Source organism: Sparus aurata, chromosome 14 (genome assembly GCF_900880675.1).
Source record: "Sparus aurata chromosome 14, fSpaAur1.1, whole genome shotgun sequence".
NCBI classification, from domain to species: Eukaryota; Metazoa; Chordata; class Actinopteri; order Spariformes; family Sparidae; genus Sparus; species Sparus aurata.
The window spans coordinates 16,535,219-16,562,217 of NC_044200.1; the positions used below are offsets into that span (position 1 = coordinate 16,535,219).

The window sequence follows — 26,999 nt, forward strand, 5'->3', positions numbered from 1 at the left end:
TATGCAGTAAAGTAGTCCCTGTCCGTGATGTATTATTTTGACTAATATGACGTTGAATTTTCCGGCTAATCCAAGGGGGTTTTTAAAGAGTTTATTTAGCTTAAGAGGAATTTTGGTGATGCTTTACATTAGAAAGTATTAGTTAATAGATAATAACGCCCCTATAAGGCCTTATAAGCTGCTTAGTCACATTAATGACACTATATAAGTGTTAATAATAGCATTATGAACATGTTTTTTTGTCGTGTTTTGAGTTGTTGATGCTTCAGAGATCGCTTTCGAATGGTAATAAAAGCTTTGAGTTATTTAAGTAGTATTTAATAGCACTGCAAACACTTACCTGTTATGTCCACTTCAGCCTGTTGCCACTGTAGAAGTTGAAAAATAATCTCTTGAAAACGTATTTTATCTATGAAATGTTCCTTTTCACAACACAGAGCATGGAAAAAAAACAACAAAAGCAAACAAATAGATGGGACAGAGTATAAAAAACAGTGTACCAGCTCACGGAAAAGTGCACATGTACATGTCAGGCCATACAATGACTAAGGCTCCGTCCAAACGTACACATGTATTATCTTAAAATTAAGCTTTTTCTACGCGTTTTGGCCTTCTGTACTCAGGTAAATGGCAATACAGGTCACTCAAAAGACTATTTGTTATGACACTGGAGTATTTAAGTTTGTGCGGTGTCGGAATGGATGTTATATTCTCGTTATACCGAAAGAAAGACACTAACAGACACTGATAATACAATAATGGAAAAGAGATGCCCAGCATACATCAATGTCAATGTGACGTGTGTATTTAGGTGTTCATGGATGGAGATTATTTCTAACACTGGGCTAAAACATTCTTCTGGATGGAGACACAGTGTCGGTCTCTGAGATGTTGTGGAGTTGAAGTATAACGTTGTCAGCTACACTCCTCTGCTGGTCTCACAGTGACTCTCTCTCCCCTCATGGTTTTCTTCCAGAAAGCTCCAAAATATCAAAACCAGCTCATCTTGGGGGTCATGGCCATTGATGTGTCCCTGGAAGATATCAAGAGACTGACGCCTCGTTTCACTGTAAGAGCACACACCATGTAGAGAAGCCAGCCTTATTCATACAGCAGATGTCATATTTGGTACAAGGGGTCCAGATATGTTCATCTCTGTTCCCTTTTTTTTTTCTGCAGTTTGGACCAAACGGCTACTACTTTGCCATCGACCCCAACGGATACGTGCTGCTCCACCCTAATCTCCAGCCACTGGTAGGTCAGATCGCAAGGATCTCATTCAGAGCAACCAGACGTTTTTTTTCTTTTTTCTCAAGGAAGTCAAAATTGAAGTCGCTCCAAATATCTGTTACTTTGTTAAAACATTAGTTACACATGAATAATGGTTGAGAAAAACATGACATTCCTGATCGTCAAAGGATTTTCCGATTACTTATTGCTGACATTTACCAACCCATTGTCACATTTTACAAAATATTTGAAGGGAGATTTGATATCTTGGTTGTCCCGCATAGAAAATATGGTTTTAGTATAAAACTGGCATTGTATCTGCAAGCTTCTCTGCTGCATACCCAGTGTTATCCTGAATGACCACACTGACTTTGTTTGTATCGCTTGGCCGACATCTCCGTGTTTTTTTTTGTTTTTTTTTCAAAAATGTCCCGATGGCTCCGGCACGATGTTTGTTGAAACACAACAAGATGTTTCTCGTTGACCCCTGAGATATGCGCTCTTCTTGTAAATAACACATGCACAGATTGGTCACAGATGATTACAATGTTCAAATGTCAGCAACAACAGATAAATTAGTCCACAATTAGTTCCCTTTTCACAGACAGGGGAAAAAAATAAAATCTGTTTTGGAAACAGAAGATCATTTAGTGAGGTCTGCTGCCCAGTATTTCTCTGGGCTTTGTGCTCAAAGCCCACAAATTCTGAAGTTATTCTGAATTGTAGTGTTACCACAGACTAATTGCCTAATCTTCCGCATAGACTTTAGAGTTTGCTGACCCCGTAACGCTGGACTTCCTGGATGCAGAGCTGGAGAATGACATCAAAGTGCAGGTTTGGAAAATGGATTGCTTCAACTCTCATGATCCCATGAGCTCATATACAGATCAACAGCACTGGGATTTTTCGACTGTAGCATGACTGATTTTTATTTTCTTTTTCTTTTTTTTAAACGAATGAATTGATTCGACTGTTCATAATGATTTGGTCCACAGATAAGGAAGAAAATGATCGACGCTGAAACAGGAAGTTACACGATAGATACTTTGGTGAAATCCCAAGACGAGGTAATTTTATGCTCGGAGGATGTTGTTGGTTATTAACACATTTGTTCAGAAAATGCAAAATGCACTGACCAAACTGTCGCCCCTCAAAGCGCTACATTGACGTAGGTAAGAGGACGTACACCTTTGCACCAGTGAAGGGGACAGACTACAGGTAAATATCGCCATGAAGCCATTAATCCATCGCATGTGTGAGAGACTTTCTTAGCAAACTTCAGTCTCGACGTAGAGGAACTCCAGATGCTTCGAAAAATGTTCCTCATAATCACGTTAAGAAAACCATTTTGTTCTCATTGGGACTGGAGCAAGAGGATGGTGTTAAGTTCAGGACACAGTCCAGGCGAAAATGTAGAACTTGTGTGTACGATTTGGAAATTTCAGACTCCTGCTAAGAAATGTTTAGCAGGACTTACTGACAGATTGTTTTTTTGGAACTGAAATGATTTGTAAGGGTGGATGCAATCTTTTTTATTGTGTGTTTTTTCACATTACACTGTGTGAACTCTAGTTCTTGGGGAGTACTACTGCATATGTTATGTTAAATATTAAGTAGTATAATGGCTTTCGTGGCTCCAGGAAAAGCCACATGTAATCTTTAAATTGCCTCCAGTAATGTCACTCAGTGGCTAGATTATTATAAAGGTATTGTAGACACCAGGTTTCTGCTGTATCGCTTGTGATCATTTGTTTTTAAAAGGTCCATAATGAGTCAAACAGTGTTATAAAAGTGCAGTGTTAGACCAGCGGACAGCTTTTTCAAATCCTGGAGCCAACATTACCCACAATGCAATTTGGCCACTGGGTGAAATCACTGGAGGCTATTTATCCGATTACATCCAGCTTCCTCTGGAGCCACAAAAAGCTTCATACTACAATGTTTTCACATCTGCAGCAGTACTCCAGTTACCCTCTAAATGCTTACTTGATAAAAAAGTGGCTCAACGTTGCAAAAACAAAACTTGTAAGAGCACAAATACAATGCTGTGATGAGATTGTGTGTTTTTCTGATGGCATGTGTGTCCTCTCTCAGCCTGGCCCTGGTCCTCCCCGACTACAGTATGCATTACATTGCGGCTAAAATCGGCGACACAATCACCCAGGCGAAATGTAAGTGGCATCTAAATCAGTTCAATCTCCCGTTCCATTTTAAGCTTTTCCACTCAGGAACATTTCACCCTCCATTTATACACACGAAAGACAAACGATCCTGGTTGGAAAATGACTGCTAATGTTCCCCAGTGACAGTATTTTGCTCTCCATGTAAGGCTGAGAAACACTCCTGCCTCAGCTTATGGTTCCTGTCCATCACTTATAGTGCCCCATGTACATACACACACCCCCCCCCCCAAAAAAGAAATCTACGCCACCCCTGCATACCCTCTCCTTGTCTCTATGGCAACACACACCCTCAGTTGTGGTGCTGTTCAAAGTTTTTGTCGCCAGACAGCAAGACGAGCGGCTCCAGTGTCCACTTTCACACATATAGCACTCATCAGTTCATTTACAGCTCCTCACTATGTGTGTGTGTGTGTGTCCGTGTGTGTTTATGTTTGAGTGTGTGTGTGTGTGTGTGTGTGTGTTCATCCTCAAGCCTATTGGATACCATACATTGGATCAGAGGTTCCATATGTGTGGCGATGTCGTCTCACGTCTCTTTTGAGCCACGTCTGTTCCCACTAGTAAAAGATGTCATTGACTCATAGTGTTACTCAAAGGACGGTTTTATAGTGTGACTGTGTGTGTGTGTGTGTGTGTGTGTGTGTGTGTTCACTTCAATTAAGATGGAGCCGTCTCTTGTTAGAGTCTGTCCCTCTGACTCCATGTTTGCCCGTCCGCCTGGCTGCACTCAGTAGACAAAAGTGGGCCTATTGTAACATACGGCCGTATGGCTGTCTAGACCGGTTCGATGGGCATCACGAAATTACAGGTTGTGTATCTGCCTAACGCAGCTTTACATTAATACCAACCATTTCCCAATGCATATCCTGCCTTGAAATTTCACACCTTTAGGCAGCTTGCTTGACATTGATAATCCATCACGGTGAAGATTTCATCGCCTTCATTTTTCTTGCAGTTTCATGAAGCGCAGTTTGGAAACTGTTTTTTTAATGGTTTGCCCGGCCTCATAGGAGTAGGTTGTGGCCAGGCAGCCGAGCGCATGAGCAACTTTGTGAGAGATTTGCCTTATTTCAATGAAACAATGTGAATTTTGTTGGTTTTGCCCTTCTCAGCTGACTAACAGAGAGAGTAAATAACAATATAAAGCTGAACAAAATGCAAGTTGACTCCCACAGTGATATGAATGTCAAGCAATGGACTTTTAAACTGGTTAGGGAAATAAAAGTAAGTAAAAGTGTATAATGGTTGCAACTGATATTATACATGGAAACCTTAACTAAAAATCAAGTGTTAAAGCTGGGATTGGTAAGATTGTGGAAACCAGCAGAAGACGGCTACATTTTGAAAGTATCCAGCCAAAAAAACAATCCCACTTCTTCCCTTCAAGCCACTCCTCCAGAGCTGCCCCACAACAAATATACCTCAGTCCAAAAAACAGCTACACAGTTACTCTGGGTGTATGCTTAATGCTAACGTTAGCCACCGAAGAAGGCTGTTGCTGCTGCTGCGGCTCTCTGCAGATCTTCAACAAAACCACAAAGCACACAGCCCCTGAGCCTAATCTCAGGGGCTGTGTGCTTTGGGATACTCAGTTTTTGGCTGATCGACAGTCTGTCACTGCCGCTGCTGCTTACTCACTCTGGCAGCCTGTCTAGTCATTTCATATAGGCCAACTAAAAGGTTTGGATGAGCTTATTATAGGCCTGCAACAGCCATAGTATGTCATCAAAACTTACAGCCACACACACATGCACATATATTATTCCTTAAAGACAGCCTGTATCTTCAAGTGGTAACTTACTCTATCTCTAAGTGTTTTGTACTTCTCTGTACAATATTCTTATTCAACGTCCATTTGAATAAAATATTGCGTAACCCTGTTGGCTTCTTTTTGTCTTTACCGCTCTCTTTCCCAATTCCCTCTTTCCTCTCCTCACCCTTTTATCCCTCCTCCCTCCTCCGGTTTCTCCCGTCCACCTCCTCATCTCTTGACCATTCCTGGTGTTGTTGGACCCCCTGCAGCCTTTTTGGGCAAGTATTCTCCTCCTGTGCTTTACCTCACGACCCCGCGTCTCCTTATGCTCGCACCACCAGCAGACTTTGGATGTAACTGCGCCCCCTAACTTTCGTCACATGTGGCGTTCCAGACTCCAGAGCACAGAAGCATTTTGTTTTCTGTTTTACTTCATTTAGCGGCTTCTGATTAACAATGACAATTCAGTAACGCTGAATCAAGCTGGCATCTGCTCTGAGAAGCAGCGCTTCGCATGCAACTTGCGCCCACACAGTGTGTCGCAGGTGGTGTGTGTGTGTACGTCTGCGTGCGCATGTATGTATTTAACCCCCCACCTGTTCCAACGGCCCCTCAGATGTGGTTTTGGCACTAACTCGCTGTAGCGGGAGGGACAGGATGTTTGCATTATTTAAAGGTGAAGCCATAAAGGAGAAAGCTGTGAGTGTGCGTCCAAAACATGAGTAGTGTTTTTTTCTTTTTTGTTTTCTTTAGTTTTCTCTTTTTTGACTCACTTTTTACAACCTTGTTAAACAAATGCTAATGAAAGACAGGATCCCTGGTAACACACTGAGCCTCGTCTCTTCTGTTTGTCCTTCTGTGTGCTTTGTCATCAGTTTTGACTCGTTTATGGTCACTGAATCAAACTCAAAAGTGTTTTTAAGTGCTGTGGTTTTGACTGAAACCGAAGCCCGATTTATATCGTTTTCATACTCAGATGGTGGATATAAGCGTTCTTTTAAAAAGCCAAGAGAACTTGTGAAAAATGTATCACGTCTTCGTTTCCCACATCTATTTGTCAATGCTGGTTCTTGTCTTACATGTTTCTACGCGTGAGACTGATTAATCCTGAAGGCAGTTCAAATCTTGGAAAGAAATCAAGCCGCGCACCTTAGATATCGCAGCGATTCAGTTTTTTCGCAAAACTGTCATCATCAGTGTGAAAAGGCGTGCGAAACAGCAGAAAATATAAGCAGTCGTCACTCTCCAAATCTCCCTGCTATCCATCATTACTAGATACTTTGTTGGATTAGTAAGTGGTGACCGAATATCAAAGAAAAAGCACATGGGTGCAATTATTTTCCAATCACGACCACCGAAGAGGACAAGGAGTAGCCCATGTCGTCATGAGAAATGTTGCTGTACAGTATAATCAACTGTCGACACGACATGCTTTGGAGAATGTCAGAGGAGCGTTAAGGTTACGAGCTGTGGTTGATATTCCTGCGTGCTGCATTGTAATGCAAATGCACTGGAGTGAGTGCAGCCACTCTATCACCAAAAGAATGCTAATACTAACGCTAAAAGCACATCCAAATCACAACTTTTAAAAACCATCTGACCGCATCGTAAGCCTCTCTCTGCTCACTGTCTCCATTTACATCCAAAGGCCTCAATCCTTTAGTTTGGAATCCAATATTTCTATTCAGGACTTGTTCTGTGAATAAAATATTGTGTCACCTTTGACCCCTGTGGTTTTACCCTGCCTTTTTTCCTCTCCCCCCCCCCCCTTCTTTTCCCTCTCGTCTTTTCCTCCCTGGGGGATGATTCTGTCGTTCGCTCCCTTTCTCTCTGCTGGGATTTTTTTCCACTCCAGGGAAAAATGGCAAGTATTTTTTCCTTTACTTTCATCTCTCTCCTCGTGTTCTTGAGCCTTGTGGGTCCGTTACCCAGCATGTCTGGCCAAGTCTGTTCTGGTCCTTCTTATTTTACCTGATTTCTAGCTGTTTGTGTATGACTGTATTATTTACAGTGTTACCTTTCTGTAATTTTTACTTAAGTTGGTCCAGTTTTGTAGACGTGTGATGACTTTTTTTGAAAGGAGGGATGTGTTAATGATGAATATGTCGAGCTACGCTGCTAATGTCTTCCCTGCTCAGTCCGTCGAGAGATAAAAACTCATTTCCGTTTTTGATCCCTGTAGCACTTCTATCTTATTGCTGCACTGTTAAATATTCAACAGGTGTTCACATTCTGCCCGGTGGAACACCATCTCATCTGCATACAATCATTACCTCAGTTTCATTTTAACCTGTCTGATATTATTCTGCACGGGGAAGGAAATTCATGCTATTTCATTCCTTCCACCAGTTTCTGAAAGCCTGCTGGCAGACAAGTTCGATGAGTACGGCTTTACATTTATCGCACCGAGGTAAGATGACATGACGTTTATTTAGATTACAATTTTATGTTTCTTTGAGTTCTTCTAAACACATGCCTTGCAAAATGCAAAAAAAAAAGGAAAAAAAAGCGAGGAAACTCAAGATTGTATAACTTCTGCCATCAAGTGACTCTCCATCTCTGTTTGTCTTGAAAAGTTTGCTCCTAATTGACTTGTGAAATATTGTTATTACACCTGAAACTATAATAGAAATAATTGTCAGGGCATAAAAACAATGGTCAGTTGATTTTGACAGATCTAGACCTGATAGTTGTGGTGTAACGGTATACAGAAGTCAGGTTTCAGTACATACCTCTTCTTTAGTGTCACACATCGGTGCAACAGGACGAACAAAAATCCCAAATGCATATGGCTATAGCCCCAGTTAATAGTCAGGCACAGTGTCGCTTTATTCAGCTTGTTTTATTGCGTCTTCTTCTACTTTCGACGTCAAATGGCAGTTGGAAAACCACTATTAGTCCTTTTTTCCCCCACCTACTGGATTGGGTTGTTGCTGAAAACAGCTATCCTCTCCCCCACAGTCAATGACAGTCAAAAATACCCTACATATGACCGCATGCTACTGTGACGTCACGTTACATCTCTACTCGATAGTCCAACTATGGCATACAGTTGCTGTCATTGCTCAAAATAAGAAATGTTTAAATCCAAAATTGAATTAAATCATGACCGCGAAACTGAAAGTGGATTTGTAGAAACCCCCCCGCTGATGACTATGACTCAGTACAGAGCCAAATTTCAACCTGGTGATTCACTTTTTTTTTCATTACTCCATTACTTTCGCTTCTCACAGAATGTACTGCAAGGACTTGAAGCCTGACAAGAAGAAAAACAACACCGAGTTCCTCATGGATTTCAACGACTTCATCGACACTAAGACTCCAAACCACCCATTGTGTGAGTATCAAAAACGAGGAAGTATTCTCTGAAATGCCCTCTTTCCAACCTACATCCTCCTGGTGCCATCATCTCTGAACATTTTTTCTTGAGAACTGGAAGTCGTCTCCTTTTTAATTTTAATGTACCCTGCAGGGCACTTGGACCTCATTCTCACTACAGACTCTTATTTGCATCACAAAGAGCTGCTAAGCTTTACAGTATTTGACGTTGTACGTATATATGAATGAATCTCAGCCATCTGGCTTAGCATTAGGTGTGCATTGAAAATTTAATGGAAGACCGTCAACTGAAACGTATTCCCAGAGGTCTCTCTCTTTCCAGTGAAATACAGGTCTGGCTGTTTGGTGTGCATGACCAGGCAAAGCTTTGTGATGTGGAACCCCTGTGTTCGTGTTACCCATTTGATGCTAACTCTAAAAGTCTGACCATCACACGCCTGAGTGCACATGTGTGAGGCACGTCGGCTTAGATGTGACACACGCGCGCTCGCACTCGCACAATATTCACCAGTAATATGCCTTCCACACCCCACCCATAGCCGCTCGACCTCATCCAATTACTGTGTGTTTGTGAGAAAGAGCAGGACACGTCAAGCCAGGAGCACGAGAGGAGCAATAAAACACAAATCAGGGGCCAGCGGACCTTCTCCCAAACATCTGACCAATGCATTAACATCCTTACCATTTCTCGCATGCACTCATTGATATGCATTGTGCCCGCTGAGTAAAACAAAAGGGTCCTCAGGTATTTATAAAAGATTCCCTTTAAGTTTACTTTAACGAGAACTTGGTTCAAACACGATCAATAAAACTTTGCATCCAATTGAAATATTACTTTCACTGTTATTAGCTGCTAGTTTAATGGAGTCCACAGGGAGTTCAGAGAGGGAGAGAGAGGAGTACGGCCCATGTGGACTATTGGCGGCTTGAGTATCGTTACACGGTTTACTTGGTTAAGCCACTGCAGTGGCGAAGAAGTTGAAGTACATTAGGAATTCCTGGGCTGACTTCAATAAAGGATCCCTAATGAAAACCACCACACGAGGAGGGAAGGTGGGGTGGGGGGGTAGAATAAAGTGTTACACCAGCTGTTTTCTCTGATGTGTGTGGTGTGTCATAAAGGTTGGAGGAGGTGGTGGGGCTATATCAACGAGCCTCGATGTTAATGGACTGGAGCGGGTCGTCGGAGAGTTCAAAGTGGCGGGCATGGACAAAAGAATGGGCGAACGGCTTTTATCGCCTGTTACGTTTGTCATGTGGTCTTGTTGAATGTCTAGAAAAATAATTTGTTGCACCTATACCAGCCCACCAGCTACACCTCGTCAGCATCAGGCACATTCACCAATAGCAGACTTTAAATACATATTTTAATGGGTTCATAAGGTTGTGTCTTTTTCAGTCTTACTGCATAAGAGATTTTTGTGAGATAACCATTTCTTCACAGACCAGATCAGTCCTAGCAGTTTCTATTTTGGACCTTTTAGGTGCAGTATGTCAGTTGGAGCCTATTCCCACCTTGTCTCGTTCATTGCGGACCCTGAAATGTGATGAAATATTCCACATTTTTCCTTATTTTGTTTTTTTCTTTGTCTTTCTGGTATCATATGTACTCTGGGGATCTGATCTGAGTTACATGTCTGTCCATCTCTTTGTTTCTCACATAATTATTCATTCCTTGTTGGCTGTTGATGCTCCTCAGGCAGATTCTTGTTCTCTCAAAACTTTCAGGCCACAAATTCTGGGAAAACAAAAGGAGAACATCACATCTTAGAAAGTTAGCAGCTTTAAAGCTGCAATATGTCAGAATTTTGGTTGAAACATTGACAACTATAATTGTCAACAGAATGTGACGGACTAACAGTTTTGACATGACGTCTACATTCTGTGTCATGTTGCAATGTTTAGATGCTAACTAAGCTCTGTACCGTCCCCAATCAAAGCTCCTGTGTTAGTGGCACAAACGCCAACACATCCCCAGTGCTCCAAGCTCAATGCTCCGACGGCAAGCAAACAGCTAAGTGAGCTAACTAGCTAACAGCACATACAGTTGGCAGCAGTTATGACTAAACCTGTGATGGGCTGCCCCTTTTTGTTGGGGCTATTGATTCAACAATCCTATTCTTAAATATTGCACCTTTGACTTTTACATTTTTATTTAGTCAGCAGACACACAAATGGTATCCAGATATAACATGTTTACACTGAAGTGATGTTTTTCTGTTTAGGTAATGTGGAGCTGGTGAACAGATTGCTGCTGGATGCTGGCATCACCTCTGAGCTAATCAAGATTTGGAAAACTAACGGGTTGCAGTAAGTGGAGCACCAACATGTTGCCTAGCTTACCATGACTGTTTTTCGTGATCCAGCAAAACAAACAAAAAAAGCGTCAGTTATTTGTTGATTGGTATTTGGTAATGAATATCCAAGTGAAAGAATTGAGTGCATATGGCTAAATATTTCACCATCACCAATAAATGTCATTCACGCATAAAGCATGGTCCAGGTTTGTGTAACTGTATATTTTATAGCTTAATCTTCTCTGCTTGTCAGGGATGGTGTCTTGGCCAGATTTGTTGCCACCGATGGAGGGATCACACGGGTCTACCCCAAAAGGTACTTGTCAAGATCATCCTGGAGGGAGAGGGTTTTTAGAAGCATGGGAAGGAGTAGATAGTATGTTCTGGATTATCTCATAAAGAATAATGGTCTGTTAGCTACAGCTAACCCACAAAGTGCTTTATGTTCTTTTGAACATTAATCTATCCACCCATTGCTTGAGTCTGAGTCATGTTGGAGCAGGCTAAGCAAAGAAGTCTGAGGACCCTTGTCCCTATATCCCTAACTACTTCTACTAATTACTATTGGGAGATCCTTTAATGTCTCCCTGTCCAGATAGCATTACAGTATATAATCCTTACAGTGAGGTCTGGGCCTGGCCTGTATCCTCCTAGTGAAACGTGACTAGAATACCTCTACAAGGCCCATTCTAATCAGGTACCGACACCACCTCAAATGGTTCTTCTTAATATTAAGCAACAGTGGTTCAATGTGCCAAACTTCTCACCCAAAATGGTGGGGCAGGACACCAGAAGTTGGTACCCAATTGAAAACATCTTCATGCATGGATCTTGGGAAGGTTTTGGATGTCTTAGATTGTCAACGAGTGGCATCTTACATGTCACAAAGTATCTGATATTTGAGATATATTGTAGATATAATGGCAGAAGATGGTATTTAACAACACAGATATATTTACCTTGGGAACAATATTTTTTGTTATTTGGAGAGGGTGAAGTTAGCCATTGATTGCCACCATATGGGGAGTTTTCAAGCACAGATAATTGATCAGGATCATCTTGAGAGACAGGGGTGTATGTAAGAGCATCAGCTGCATAAAAATGTAACCCAGCATCATTTTCACAAAGGAGGTTGGCAGTTGGGAGTTTATAAGGGGAAAGCACAAACAACCCAGTAAAGATTCTGGAGGTACCACAGGGGAGAGATAATGGCGACCAAAGCTGCTATTGATTAAAATGACTCGGCGTACTTCTATGATGTAAATGATGCAGCAACCAGCAACTACAAAACAACCAAAATTGTGTTCAAATTGGGGACACATGAGGTCCGGGAGATCCATACCCTCTGAGCAGAGGATGCAATCAATCCCAATGCTACAGACATGGAAAATGTTTGTTGTTGCCAATTGTATGCCTGTGTTATTGTTTAGAAAGCGCTGTCCAACAAGTATGTAAACGTCACACTAGACTTACATATCACAAACATCACAGCTCTTCTGGCATGCCAACCAAAATCCCACACCGGGGCCTCCATTATGTGGTCTGGTGTGAACACACACAAAACACATTTCAAAGAATGGTCTTTGTTGCTACTTATTTGCACAGTCTTTGTGTGAAAGATTGTGGTGTTGAGGGCAAGGCACACGTCAATCTGGACTATTGGGTTTGACGCAGGACAACAGTTGCCAGCATTTGCCAGCAGTCAGCACATCGATAACTACCTTAATAAGTGAAGTTTGAAGTTCTGATTAAATTACTCCTATTAGCCTGACTGAAGGGGCTCTAACGTATTTATAGTTGATTATTAGATCGGAGTGCATCAATAATTGCAACTAGAACATAACAAAGTCATGCATATTACAAATGGTCTATAGATCTAAAAGGATCATGAATTGTGTGTGTGTGTGTGTGTGTGTGTGTGTGTGTGTGTGTGTGTGTGTGTGTGTGTGTGTTGTTTTGTATGAACGTGTATGGCAGTGCTGGGCTGTCCTGGAAAGAAGACGCAGAGACGTACGAGTCGAGCTTCTACAAGCGGAGTTTGGATAACGACCTGTACATCTTCACTCCAACTCCCTACACAAAAGAGAACTGTGAGTGAAGGCCGACACGCGTGCCTGTGCGTGTGTGTGTGTGTTTCCCTGTGTCTCAGTGTGTTTGCACCTAAACATTCCCTTTATTATGTTTTTTTGCAGCGAGTGACGACTCGATCCTGGTGAGCAAAGCGGTACACATCGAGACAAATGGTATCGCACTCAAGCCAGCTGGTAAGGACACAGTCACACACACACACACACACACACACACACACACACACACACACACACACACACACACACACAGAGAAAGGGGCTTGTGTTTACACATTTACGCCTCTCATTCCTCAGGTTGTCCCTCTCAATCTGTCACCGACATGTAAACACACTTACAGCTACGTCTCTTATTTACACACCTACATTTGCAACCCTATAGCCTTAACCCGGTTCATGCCTTTATAGAGTCTGAAACACACACACACACACACACACACACACACACACACACACACACACACACACACAGATCGGCTCATATTTACAGGCCGCTACTCCTCATTTGTCTATTTCTCCCACTCACTCTGACATATACACACAAACACACACACACACACACGCAAACCACACATCAAGTTGTCTGGTCTCCTGTGATCATTGGCCAAGTTTGCGTTTTCAAAAAAGTTCAGAGAGTAAAGTTGACGCGGAGGTCCAACATGATCTAGGATGTCTGGCTTTTTGTGTTTGATCTCAGTGGTCGGCGTGAAGTTGGACATCAGTGCCTGGATGGCGAGCTTTATCAACACCACCTACAGGATGGATGTGAGTAGAGCTCTACCTGCATGGCACATACAGTTTGCACAAGGACACGCACTCTTCATCATTGCTCTGTTGTGTTTTTAGTGCAATGATGAGATCTGTGACTGCGAGCGAAACAGTAAGGTAAGACGTTTAATTGCATATTTTTATGTTTTGAGCTATTACTTGTGGACAAGAGTCGTCAGCATGCAGCGCTGGTTTAATCTCTCTGTGATTCCAGAATGTAGACTGTTCCATTCTGGATGACGGGGGCTTCCTGGTGATGTCCAATCAAGATGATGATATTTCTCAGGTGGGTCTCAGTGTTTTATTCTCACTCACAAATACTAAAGACCAAGGCAGGGCAACTGATATTCAGTGTTAATGATTGATACATCAAATGCCATTGCTTTTATAGGTATAATGCATGCACTATATGTTGACAATATGTGTATGTGTAGTCCATCTGACAAACAAACGAACAGGCGAACAAACAAACGTAACAAAAAGTATAACAATCTTGGCAGAGGTGATAATGCATTTTTTATTGTTTTGAATCCATTAGTTAATTCTCATGGGTTAGCTTACTTTCCAAAAGCAAGTAATAACTTATCAAATGTTTATAAAGGAGGCCCTATTTACAAGTTGCATTTGGTGCTGTAAATCAGAAGAGAGCAGACGTGGATGTTTTTGTCCAAATATCTCGACATCATGGATTGATGAAAGCTATTTTATGGTTCCAATATTCATATTTTAGGACACTATAATTTTGTTTTGTGTTGATATTGCTGGAAACCAATTAAGGGTTCCGTGTGATCTGTGTGAGTCTACCATCTGTAAGGATGGCGAAATAAAAGCAAATTGGGCAATAAAAATGACAGAAAGATTTTTTTGATTGAAAAAAACAACTAGCACATGGTCCGCAGTCTCCCACCCTCAATGAAATGGAGTTAGCTCAGTTGTTACCGCTTTCCAAATGAGGAGGAATCAGAGTCATTCACGACGAAATATAATCCTGTGACCGAACACCGTGCACTAGAGTAAGATGCGAAATGCAGTTGAAAGCTCTGGAAAAAGCTAGTAAGTTGACCTAGAGTTAAGATTTTTTTTGTTTACTTTGTTCTATGTGAAGAACTCAGGATACTCATACAATTCTGATGAATCATCTATATAACGTGATCAGCCAAACCTGTTGTGAAGCTTCAGTCCGTCTCAACTGGCCCTCAACAACCTTAACCGAAAAAAAAATGAATGAAGCCTCTCAAAACACAGTCGGACCCATCTTTACATATCATTAACAGACACACACAAACACATCCACAGTAGGCACACACATTTCTCCCTTCGCCCTATGCTAAATGCTAAGAGCGGGCCCCTGCTGTCATCTGAGTAAATGTTTTTTCATGCGGCCTCGGCTCCTTCCTAATCAGCCCTGGGTGTGCGCTGGATAAATCAGTCGCCCTCTGAAGTTTGGCAGCAGCACTAAAAACCCAGGGGCCTGAGGCCTTGTTTGGAGAAGGCTGTGTGCCCTCAATCATATTTCCTACAGGAGCAACGTTTCTCTCTCTCTCTCTCTCTCTCTCTCTACAAGCTTCTCGCTTTTCTCTCTCGCTTTATGTCTTTCTCCCGCTCGCTCATTCCTTTTCTTTCTCCGAAAACCCTCAGGGAGTCTGCAGCCAACAGGGCTGTGACTGTTAATTCATTATTTGTGTTATTGCACGGGGAAAGGAGAGAAGGCTCCCTCTACCTTATAGATTGGAAGATTTATATATCCTTTGGCTGTTGGACCAAAGTGGAATGGATACGCGCAGGACGGCTTGTTAACGGTGACCTTACAAAGTGGAAGGAAAAAAGGATAGTTCGTATTTCCTCACGCACACGTACACACATATCATCTCAGCGCAGACACACACACACACAGATGAGCACCACTTACTGTACACACTCCCTCCTGGATACACAAGTACTTAAACACTCCCGTGCACACGGTCATGTCACACCTCCGAGATGCCCAAGACATACTACTTCCTCTGAGTAGAAAATTTATGGCCGCCTGGTTGACTGTGTTAATCAGATTATACTGAAGTCCATCATCCCGGTTCGAGGGTGATTTACTGAGTGCATGTCGGTGTGCGTTTGTAAATTTGCTCTGAACACTTTTAACCCATGTACACGCGTCCTTGACTGTTTTTTGTGCACGTGTTTGACTTTAATCTTAACAATCTGGAGCTGGCTGTATAAAAGTGTTTAGGTGCTCTGTAAATGAACACCTCGTCAGTGTCATCTACGAAGTGAGGGTTCAAACATTTCTCCCACCCTTGTTACTGAAATTGTAGTTGAAGTTGTCAGGTCAAGCACAGTCTGATATATGTGCCTGATATTTTCCCGAAACGTCAAACTATTCTATTCAAAAACATATTTAGAAATCTTTTTTAAACATATCGTCAAGGCTGGATTGGCCCTCAGGTTCACCGTACGTTAGTTGCCTGGTGGTCATTTTGCTAATAATTACCTAAACCTTCAACCTGACAACATGCCAAATCTGGATTTGTTTGAATAATGTACAGAACGAATGATGAGAGCTAAAATCATCTCAGCAGTCGCATTTTTGTGTCCTGTGGCCTCGAGACGAAACTGCAGGCATGTGTTCAATACATGGTGCTGTTAAAAAGGTGAAAGAAAACCCAAATTAAAATTACTTGTTTGGTTTAAAAAAAAGTTCTCCTGAATAAAAAAAAATCTCCCGAAGAAACATTATTTTTTTCAAACTCTCGTACATGAAAGAAAAAGGTTTAGATTTTTTTTCGCCAAGGATCAAGTCATAAACACAGGAGACAAAACAATTAACAACAAAAACATTATATATCCTCATATATCCTTCTGTACATAAAGGACTAAAGACACAAGGAAATATTCACATTTTAGAAGCTAGAATCAGAAAACTTAGATAACTTTTTCTTTAAAAAATAAACAAAAAAACAAATAAAAAACAAAACAAACGATTAATCAATTATCAAGATAGTTGGTGAATAAGAATTTGCCACTTGACAACGAATCATTTCATCACAGCATGCTAAGGAGCTTTTCTAGTACGGCTCTGTTCTTTCTCTATTTCAACAGTTTCAGTGCTAAGTGTGATACAAAAGTGCTATAAAAGATACATTTTCTGTCCTTAGATCGGGCGCTTCTTCGGTATCATCGACCCGGCCCTCATGGCAGAACTGCTCAACGAGTCTCTGTTCGACATTAAGAAGACCTTCGACTACCAGTCGACCTGTGATCCCAAGAAAGAGAGCAAGGCGGCTGCAGGCCTGCGATCCGTCTACGTGGTGAGTTACATAAGCCAGAGACCATTCACGCACAACCACTAACACACACACACACACACACATACACACACAGAAAGCCACCCACATGTGCACACCCACACTTACATGCATGTTCACACATTTTGATATCCACACATATACATTAACTAATTTCTCTGCACAGACAGATGCATTTGCAGCCATGCTTACCTGCTTCCAAATGGTCTCACACACACACATACACACACACACACACACACACACACGCACTCACACAAACACACTAACCTTCAGTCACCGGGGAGCCATAAATCTGGATGGAGCAGATGAGAAGGGAAGCAGAGGGTATGGTGAAAGCGTTAGAGTGGGAGTTGCAGTAACAGTAACAGGATTAGGTGGTCTAGCATGCTTGGCTAACACAGCGAGTGATGTAGAAAGAGGCGCTGTTTTTCATCACTTGGAAAAATGGACGGCGAAAATGACGCAAACGCGTCTGCAGGCGTTTCAGCCGTGCTGATAAAAATGTGTTTTGGATGCCGAGGGGTAATTACAGGTAAGCGGTAAGCAGAGGTAACAAGCTGATGCCTAAGACAGAGGTTAAGCTACTCCGAGGTATTCATAGATGCAAAAAAAAAATCCCCTCATTAGTAGAAATGGAAACCATGTAATTTCCCGCAAATGTGTACAGCACGCTCGAGTGATCAAGGTGAGATGAAAGGTGCAGACATCTCTTGATCAAAGATGCCGTCAATAGCAGACGATGCCTCTAACACGGTTAGTTAAGGCTCCCCGATGACTCAACACGCCATCAGCTGAAGAGAAAGGACACAGCCGTGATTCACCAAAACAAGGCCCTCGCATGCTAGCCGTAATCAAAGCAGCATGCTGGTTGCCTCTGATTCGAACCGTGTGCTGCTTTGTTTTCTCACTGGTTCCTTGTTTACATATTTATGTGCGCATCTGTTGAGGAGGATAGTGTTCTAATTTGCTCTGAGAGACAGGGACAAGAAAGTCTATGGCTGGACCTTTTTTGGTCTTTGCGGCGTCTGCAGCCTCTGTTAAAACAGCAGGATGTTCAGACTGGCTCAACCACTTTAGAACTGAATTTGCGGAAAGATTTGAGGACTTGATTAAATCCTTTTCTGATATTAATTTGTATTTCCTTTGTGTCTCTTAGCCCACAATTGCTGATATGTTGAATGTAGGATGGTGGGCGACGGCTGCAGCCTGGTGAGTCCCTCTTTAGAGCTTTTTCCTGATGGTGTTTTTCAAATGATTAATAAGAAAAATATATACTATTAAAGCATTTAAGTCCTCATATACTGCTGGAAAGCAGGCAAGGATTTGTTCCTCCAGAATGGACATATAGCATCTGTTTAAAAGCTGAATTGTTCCCAGGACAGTCAGCATTCCATCTGATCTCCTCTTGATTTATTGATGCATTAGCATTCACACAGATTATTTATTGTAGATTATGTTCCAGACATTTTTTTCTTTTCATCTCCGGGGTTTGTTTTCGCTCTCAGGTCGATACTGCAACAGTTACTGGTCAGCATCACATTCCCCAATTTCCTGGACGCAGGTGAGTTCCTGTCGATTTGACACGTGAATAACAACAGTGCTTTTAAGGTTTTTTTGTGCAACCGTGATCAAGCTCCAGCCAGCCAAAAATAGCCTCATTATGGAAACGAAATAGTAATCGATGCTCATTTTAGTTTCATTGACGAGGCCTGAAAAGATGTTGAGCGCGCTACTTTCCAACTGTTTCTTTTATCTTGAGATTCTAGCGCAACGCCCGCCACATGCCAAGAGTATGGCGTGAGTAACAATATTGTTTCACAGGAACAGTTGAGCGGCCATTCATCATCAGAGGATTTCATGTGCGCAACACGTTGCACATCTGACCCAGACGCGCCGAATGTACAGTTGTTTTTGTGCGTGAAAATGCAGATTATGAGCGGATCCAAAACAAAATAACAGGCCGATCACACGAAACACATTTTTGGCTGGCTAACCTCTGCTGGTATTAAAAGAAGAAGATTAAACCCGGGTTTAATTCCTCCATGTTTTGCAAGATCGTTCTCTGAAATTCTGAATCTGAATTCACTGGAGGCGACCATTTGTTCTAATGGAAACAACTGCGTATTATAACCTGCACATTTATGGAGGACCAAACCTGACATAAGTATAAATAAATAAATAAATAAATAAATAAATGCATAAATGCATAAATAAATAAATGCATAAATGCATAAATAAATACATAAATAAATAAACAAATGCTGAAATAAATGTATAAATAAATAAATGCATAAATAAATACATGCATAAATAAATGAATAAATAAATAAATGCTGAAATAAATGTATAAATAAATAAATAAAAGTATAAATAAAAGAATAAATGCTTTTTATTTATTTATACATTTCTGTTCACCTACATTTATTTATTTCTGTATTTCTGTTCACCTACATTTATTTATTTCTGTATTTCTGTTCACCTACATATATTTATTTCTGTATTTCTGTGTCCATATGTAAATGAGGAGGTAGGAGGTCCTAACCTCAGTCAAGAGCATGATTGGTTACAGGAGTGTGCTCGATGAGGGTCTACTACTTCTGCCTTACTAGCAGCGCTGATTCCTGTACACTGTACAGGAATGTTGCTGGCTACCAGCAAGCCCGCTCAGCTAACTGTTAGCTGCAGTTGTTGACATTTGTTCATGTAGCTATGGTATAGTTATGAATTTGACTGGCGTTCATTTTAACTTGCAAGGGTCCCAGGTGTGCTGGTGGTGTGGTTTGAGAATCCCGTCTGGAGAGAGAGGGGTCCTCAGCCATGTCCGCTAACCAGGAAAAACATTCTGCTCATCGCTCCAAGTCATGTATATGTGTATTCTAGACGAGCGCTACAGAGCACAAATCGTCCAAAAGTGCATGTTGTCGGTCTCATATCTTTGTGGTGAATGTCTGTACTCTCAAATAACTCATGGGTGGAACAGGCTGAGGCATTTGTTCACGCCGAGCAGCTCGAGAGCGGAGTGGAGACCCCTTTTAGCTCTTATGTTAGCTGTTAGCTGCTCGCTGTAGCGCAGCGTCCAGGCTACCTTGTGACACCGGTTACCATCGGGTATTTTTCATTCCGCACTGTTCAAATGGTCGCTTAAAGCCATCGTTCCGAGCCGCATACATCGTTATTAAGCTGAAGCTAAGTCAGTGTGAAAACTGTACACTGTCATACAGCCTGCTGGTCAAACAGTCTGCAGAGAACGTTGACATCCAGCCCGAGCTCAGCGTCAGGTCAATCAGCTGTGGCAAATCGTGTGACGTCCAGATCAACCTGTGATACAAACACCAGTAGCGACAATGGTTCATAGGAAAGCCCAGACATGTATCTCACTCTCGGTGGTAACATGTGTCAACAGTTAACCCGGACGCTACGCTCTTAGCGCTACAGCGAGCAGCTAAAAGCTAACTAGCAGCTAACTGCTAACAGCGGTGTCCACGCCGCTCTCGAGCCGCTCGGCGTGAACAAATGCTTGATACTGTTCCACACATGAGTTGTTTAAGAGTACAGAGATTCAAGACAAAGATATGAGACCGACAACATGCACTTTTGGACGATTTGTGCTCTGTAGCGCTCGTCTAGCAGTGGTTTGCAAGTCGCAGCCCCGGCTTCTCCGTGTGGATAGAAGTGTTCAAGCTACGTCAAAACGAATACACGTATACATGACTTGGAGCGATGAGCAGAATGTTTTTCCTGGTTAGCGGACATGGCTCTCCAGACAGGATTCTCAAACCACACCACCAGCACATCTGGGACCCTCGCAAGTTAAAATGAACGCCAGTTAACCTGTCACACTGGTCGAGGCCATTAAGCTAACTGGAGCTGTTTACAACGTTACAGAGAGGGAGGCTTGAGATCAGGAATCGTTTGCTTTTGTCTGGCTCTCCGATTTGACCAATCATGCTCTTGACTGAGGTTAGGACCTCCTACCTCCTCATTTACATATGGACACAGAAATACAGAAATAAATATATGTAGGTGAACAGAAATACAGAAATACAGAAATAAATAAATGTAGGTGAACAGAAATACAGAAATAAATAAATGTAGGTGAACAGAAATGTATAAATAAATAAAAAGCATTTATTCTTTTATTTATACTTTTATTTATTTATTTATACATTTATTTCAGCATTTATTTATTTATTCATTTATTTATGCATGTATTTATTTATGCATTTATTTATTTATACATTTATTTCAGCATTTATTTATTTATTTATGTATTTATTTATGCATTTATTTATTTATTTATTTATTTATACTTATGTCAGGTTTGGTCCTCCATACACATTACACATCCAGGAATGTTTTAATTTAATTTTCAATATTTACCCGGGAAAAGGTCCCACTGAAATCACAAATCTCTTTTCAAGGGAGTCCCTGCCAACTTGGGCGGCAGCACAAAAATAAAAAGAAATGACTGTCAACAGCCACAAAATAAAAAACAAGCAATAACACAACACTGTAGTTCCCGAGAACAAAGTGCAGTACAAACTATGTGTCGTAAAAGATTCCAGTTTAAACACCGGCGCCCCGTCGATTCTGTCCTCAAGACTTTAGTAGAGTTTGATTTAAAGGCGACCGAAGACATTGAATTATGGAGGATATTGCAACATAATCCAGTCTGAGGGTGCAAGATGACATAAAAGCCCTTTTCCCAGCCTTTGTGTGAACAGTTTGTACAGAAAAAAGTTCTTTTACTGCAAAGAGTTGCCCATCACTGATCTGGGAAATATAAATACGGTAGATTCAGCAGGATGGGAGGTCACGAACGGCAGCTGGCCATCCTGCCCAGTGAAGTGAAGCTCACGGTGATGTGTGCACTGCTGTCGATCTCGCTCTTGTAATTTTCCATTACACTTGTGCTCTTACATCATCCCAAATGTTTCCAGCAATGTTCAAACCCAGGAAAAAAAAATCCTAATTCTGGTCTGTAAACGGTGCCTTTCATTTGGTCATGGGGGAATTCAGAGAGTGAGGGAGGAAGTGTAGTGAACGAGACGAAACGTGACGCGGCTGAAACGTGACGCGGCTGAAACGTTACCACGCTGCCTCGTCTGTGAGCAATTCGGCCCGAGTCACATTATATAGATGTTTATTAGCAGTGGTGGTCGCTTCAGGATGGAGACGTAAAACACCCATGATCCCACGCTGCTTACGTCTTGGTCTTGAGGTAGGCTGTCAGAAATTACATACTGTGTTTTTAAACGCTCTAAAGCAACATTGTACAGAATCTGGCATTTTTGTGCGATTTTGGCGCCCTCCCCCAGGTGTCAGGCAGCCAGCTCTAAGATTCCTGCACTCTAATTGTCGTCCCCTCTTGATGCTAAATGGGCAAACAACAATTGAAGCTGCTTTAAGTTGTTCAGTACAAAAACACCTACACGGCACACGCCAGTACATTTTCTCAGTGTTACACTTGTAATGATTCAACTGTTCTGGTGTCAGATGTGTATATTTTTGAAGCGTCTGTTCACGCGAATGCACCTGATGTCATCCCGCAGCCGAGATGGAGGACGAGATGTCGGACGGCAAGCACAAACAGGCCTGCATCACCGAGCAGACACAGTACTTCTTCGCCGACGACCGGGTGACGTTCGCTGGCAAAATCGACTGTTTGAACTGCTCCAGGTAAAAAAACAAACAAACAAAAAAAAAAAACACCCACTCCTTCTCAGCGACACACCGGGCACGTACTGCAGATGATGGAGGATACATTAGGGTCCGCAGCACTTTGCCTGACCTGCAGCCATTCCTTTGCATCCATAAGACACAAATGAAGTCCCCAGAGGCGGTGCTAAGAGAGGGCTGTAAAAATTCACATGCCATGAAGGTGAAGTTAAGTCACCAGTGTGGACCACCGTCTTGGCACGCGCGTGTGTGATTGTGCAGATGTGTGTGTACATACGCCATTTTAAGGCCCCCTCGTGCCGGCTAATGGAGTGCCTGCCCGCATGCCGCGCGGTGTTCCTGCACATTAGCAGCACACACGTTTCTTTTTAACGACCGCCATAAAAAAAAAAAAAAAAAAAAAAAAAAAAGGCAGAGAAAATCATTTGTGCACCAGCGACATGTGGGACTCAGTAAAGGTCTTGGAGGTGGGGTGGCACAGCAGGTTCGCGTCCCCCCTCGGGAATAGACTCGACTGAGCGATCCACGGTGTGCTTTTCATTGTGTCAAGGATTACAAGAGTGTTTGCTTAGCCGTGTATGTGAAATAATTGGTGTCCTCTGTTATGCAGCAGTTACACAATCAATTTTCGTCTTCTGGTTAAATATTCAACTTCCTACTCTATCTCTTGGAAGCATGTCTCGGTGAAATTGTATCTCCATCTTTCCTGGACCCCAGCCCGTGTGTCAACAACTCTTCTTGTGTCTCTCTTGTGTCTGCTCCTCTCCAGGATGTACCACGCGGAAAAGCTGCCCAGGACGAACCTGGTCTTTATCATCGCTGATAATAGAGGCTCATGCTTGGCCTGTACCAGCAAGCCGATAACGCAGGAAGAAAAGCCGTGTATCCTTTTGGCTGATGCAGCTGTCATCTGGCACAGAGCACGAGCGTTTTGATCCAGCGAACAGATGTTTTTCAAAAGTGGATGTTTTTGACAAGATAACAGTGGACGAAGGCTAATTATGACAATGTCTGCTGACGACAGCAGAATATTCACCAGCGCTTTCCATGAGGCCTGTGTCTATACTGCACTATGACGAACATACTTATAATTCATTCAATTCAGTTCAAAAACAAAAAAAAGAATAATTTCCACGCGAAATTGTTTTTATTTCACTTGTAGTCTTTTTGTCTGAGGATATTCTGTACGTTCTTGATTTTCATCTAAAAAAAAACCTAAAAAAATCATTATAGAGTGTCTTTATAATAGGTTATGAGCACTTAATAATACACATAATGCTTTATATCAATAATCATAACTACTTATGATGCTGCTGGTTAACAATCCATTAAAAACATTCTTATAATGTGTTACAGAGTGTTTCAGTATGCTTTATAACGATAATCATAACACTATGTATTATAATGTGATTAGAGATTACTGTATGTGGCCCCTGAGTGTTTTAAGTAAACTAATGAATCCCTCTGCAACACATTACAAGCTGGTTAAAAGTAGCTATAAATGGTCATTGTTTGCTTTATGTTAAGTGAAAAAGAGTCAGTAATCTATTCACTAATTCACTTATGTTTATAATGCATTATAGACACTGGTGTAATAATGAGTTGATTATTTTTGCAAAGCACTGTGAATATTCACGAGTGCTATATGTACATTTTAACGTATAACACATAACAGTATTATCATAGTGTGTTATAACGCATTGGAGACATGGGCTACATAGAGAGAGTCACAGAATATGTTTTTTTGGTCGTGCTTCTGTTAGCGGCTGTTCCTCATGAAGCCTAATTCTCAATAACCACCATTTCCATGGTAGTTGACATTTAAAACTTGCCCGGAACTCAGTACACAAACACACTGGGTTTCTCTCCCTGTGTCTGCAAAGCAGATGGTAGTGCTGAATATGTCTGATGAATAGCTTACAAACAAATTGTCATGGTCTCTCCAGCACACAAGGCTGTTGTCAATTACAGATTAGGCCTCTTGGAAAACACACTGACGGCCATTTCATCGAGCAATGTGCTTGAAATCCAAAAGTTTTATAGTCATTGCAGAATGATGTTGGATGCGCTCGATTTGGACAGTAATATGATACATCATAGTGATTCAATCAATGAAAGTGTTATGTTCAAGAACTTCCCATGGTGTAATAAACATATAAATGTCTACTTACAAAGGGATAATTTGTTGCTGCCATTACTAATCACCCAGAAACTGTCATGTTCCTGACTACACTCATCCAGCTGAGGGCCCTGATCCGTGTATACTGTCAAACAACCCTCGTTACAGAAAAGGGCCTGCGGTCTGTTTTGATAACACCGAACATGTAAGTCGTTTTCATCAGACCGGGGCTGCTCAACATTTTTAACTGCGCAAAATGTGTTGCCGAGGGTGCTCTGTGTAGGGTTTCACGTACCATTCCTGCTTTAATAGTCTCGTAAGAATTGCAGAAATTTTGTCTGAAATCGAGCCTGAAATCAGCAAAAGCCATTGGAAGTAAAGCGTCTGCCCCGGGGCTACTGTTTTGGGTTTCACTGCTAAAATCATTCGGGTTTAACGCCAAGGACAATTTGGGCCTGGCTACAGCTTGCGAAACAGAGCATTTCTCAGTACTTCGGCGCTGGCAGTTCTGTGATAATCATCTGTTGATCCAACCCTAACACATCTCGGACAATAAACAGGATAAATCTACTGAATCCAATAGAATTAAAGCCCCGTGTTAGACTTTTTTGCCTGCTTGGGCCACTGCATGAAAATTCAACCCCGACTCATGAGGTTGCCTGTTTACTCACAATAAAAGCGTTTATTTGGAGCGGTGTGGTCACCCCTGTGAATGGGAGTCAAATATTCACAATTTCTTTAACTTTTTTTTGGCTTCTTGCCGCTAAATGCTAGACTTTGTTGACCAAGCTCGTCACTAACTGTGTTTTTCAGATGTTTGGCGCTCGGCAAGTAGCGTACAATAGTTCTTTGTTGTTTTTTTTGCCGAAAACAGCTGCCTCGTGCTGCTTGAGATGTGATCGATGAGGGCAGTTAAAGCTGCAGGCTGTAAAAAAACAAAAGAATAAGATGAAAGATGTTAAAAACGGCTTGAGGGAACTGCAGTCGGGCGATAATCCTCTACAGGGTTTTGACCCATTTCACATAGCACAGGGTCATTTGACCCATTGTTAATGTAAATATATTGATTAGCGTCCGCTAACACGTAACCGTTCAACCAACAAATCAAATCTTTTCAACGGGTCAGACTGAAATATGAAGAGAGGCAATATTGTGTTAATACATTAAATGTTATCAAGGTTGTTGCGGTAATTTATTGTGATATTAATGTGAAGTGTGTATCATCCAAGAGCCGGCTATTGGGAGCATTTTTCGTATCTTTTTTATTCATTATTCCCTCCAAATGTATACTCCAGATGAAACAAACTCGATCTGTTTTGACGCTTCACCTAAGGAGACGCAACAGCAACATGTTAGGGACCAATAAAAAATTAAGGGAGGGCTTCAGTCGGATTTTTAGCCCCGCTGGCCGGAGCCCAAAGATCCTTAAGCCGTGCTCCTGTTATGGAAACAGTATATCAGCGAGGAAATTCTACTCATGGCACCTTTCCATCACTAATATCTTTACATGGTGCATGTCATCTCTCTCTTTTTTTTGTGTGTGTGTTGTTGCAATCCCCCGGAAAAGCCGTACGTGCGCAGATTTCCCACGCGGAGACAAACAGCGGGTCGTCGCTCCACTATGAATGACTAAGCTAAACAAACATCTTGATGAGTCTCTGCGTGTGAAACCTCTGCGCTTGAATGCTCTGTTTGTTTTCACTCTATAGTCTTTTTCCAGTGTCAAAGTTTGTCGGCTTTATGAATTAACTCTTACGCCTGCACTGTCTTGCACACTTACGCGCGCGCACACACACACGCACACACACTAACTCTTTCTCTCACATTCTTTATCTCGCAAGTGAATGCATCTTTGTTGTACTACTGTAATTGTTGAAACTAATTTTCTTGCTCATGTTTTTTGCTTTTCTAACTTCTTGCTAACGGTGTGGACCTTTTTGCTGCATGACTCTCTCTCTCTCTCTCTCTCTCTCTGTTTTCTCTCTCTGTTTCCCGCTCTGTGATTGGCTGTTGATGGTTAGGATGAGGCCATGTGCCGAAGGAGGAGCGCAGGCTCCCCATTGGCCTCCTCTCTGCTCATGTTACTGCTGCCACTGTTCATGTGCTGTCTCGGGTCAGTCCCATAACGCTAGCTCTTTTCTCTTTCATTCATTTATACCACTGTCTTGTCCCCCAATTGTGACCCTTGTGTACTTCTCTCACCTTCTCGCCTCCTTTTTTCCCCGCATCTCCGCTTTGTTCC

The 26,999-nt window shown here is 41.9% G+C and overlaps 1 protein-coding gene across 1 annotated transcript in view; it reads left to right on the forward strand.

The window, feature by feature from the left end:
- The window catches only part of LOC115595376 (voltage-dependent calcium channel subunit alpha-2/delta-1), a 100,768-nt gene that overhangs the window by 67,226 nt on the left and 6,543 nt on the right, over window positions 1-26,999 (forward strand). Inside the window, 24 exon segments of the mRNA XM_075488195.1 lie at window positions 977-1,069; window positions 1,180-1,254; window positions 1,993-2,064; window positions 2,226-2,297; window positions 2,387-2,448; window positions 3,325-3,401; window positions 5,436-5,444; window positions 7,022-7,030; window positions 7,516-7,576; window positions 8,400-8,503; window positions 10,731-10,815; window positions 11,056-11,118; window positions 12,780-12,892; window positions 12,995-13,066; window positions 13,587-13,654; window positions 13,736-13,774; window positions 13,872-13,943; window positions 16,807-16,959; window positions 18,116-18,168; window positions 18,465-18,520; window positions 22,512-22,638; window positions 23,408-23,520; window positions 24,880-24,962; window positions 26,779-26,870. Of these exon segments, the coding sequence (XP_075344310.1) occupies window positions 977-1,069; window positions 1,180-1,254; window positions 1,993-2,064; window positions 2,226-2,297; window positions 2,387-2,448; window positions 3,325-3,401; window positions 5,436-5,444; window positions 7,022-7,030; window positions 7,516-7,576; window positions 8,400-8,503; window positions 10,731-10,815; window positions 11,056-11,118; window positions 12,780-12,892; window positions 12,995-13,066; window positions 13,587-13,654; window positions 13,736-13,774; window positions 13,872-13,943; window positions 16,807-16,959; window positions 18,116-18,168; window positions 18,465-18,520; window positions 22,512-22,638; window positions 23,408-23,520; window positions 24,880-24,962; window positions 26,779-26,870 (1,823 nt within the window).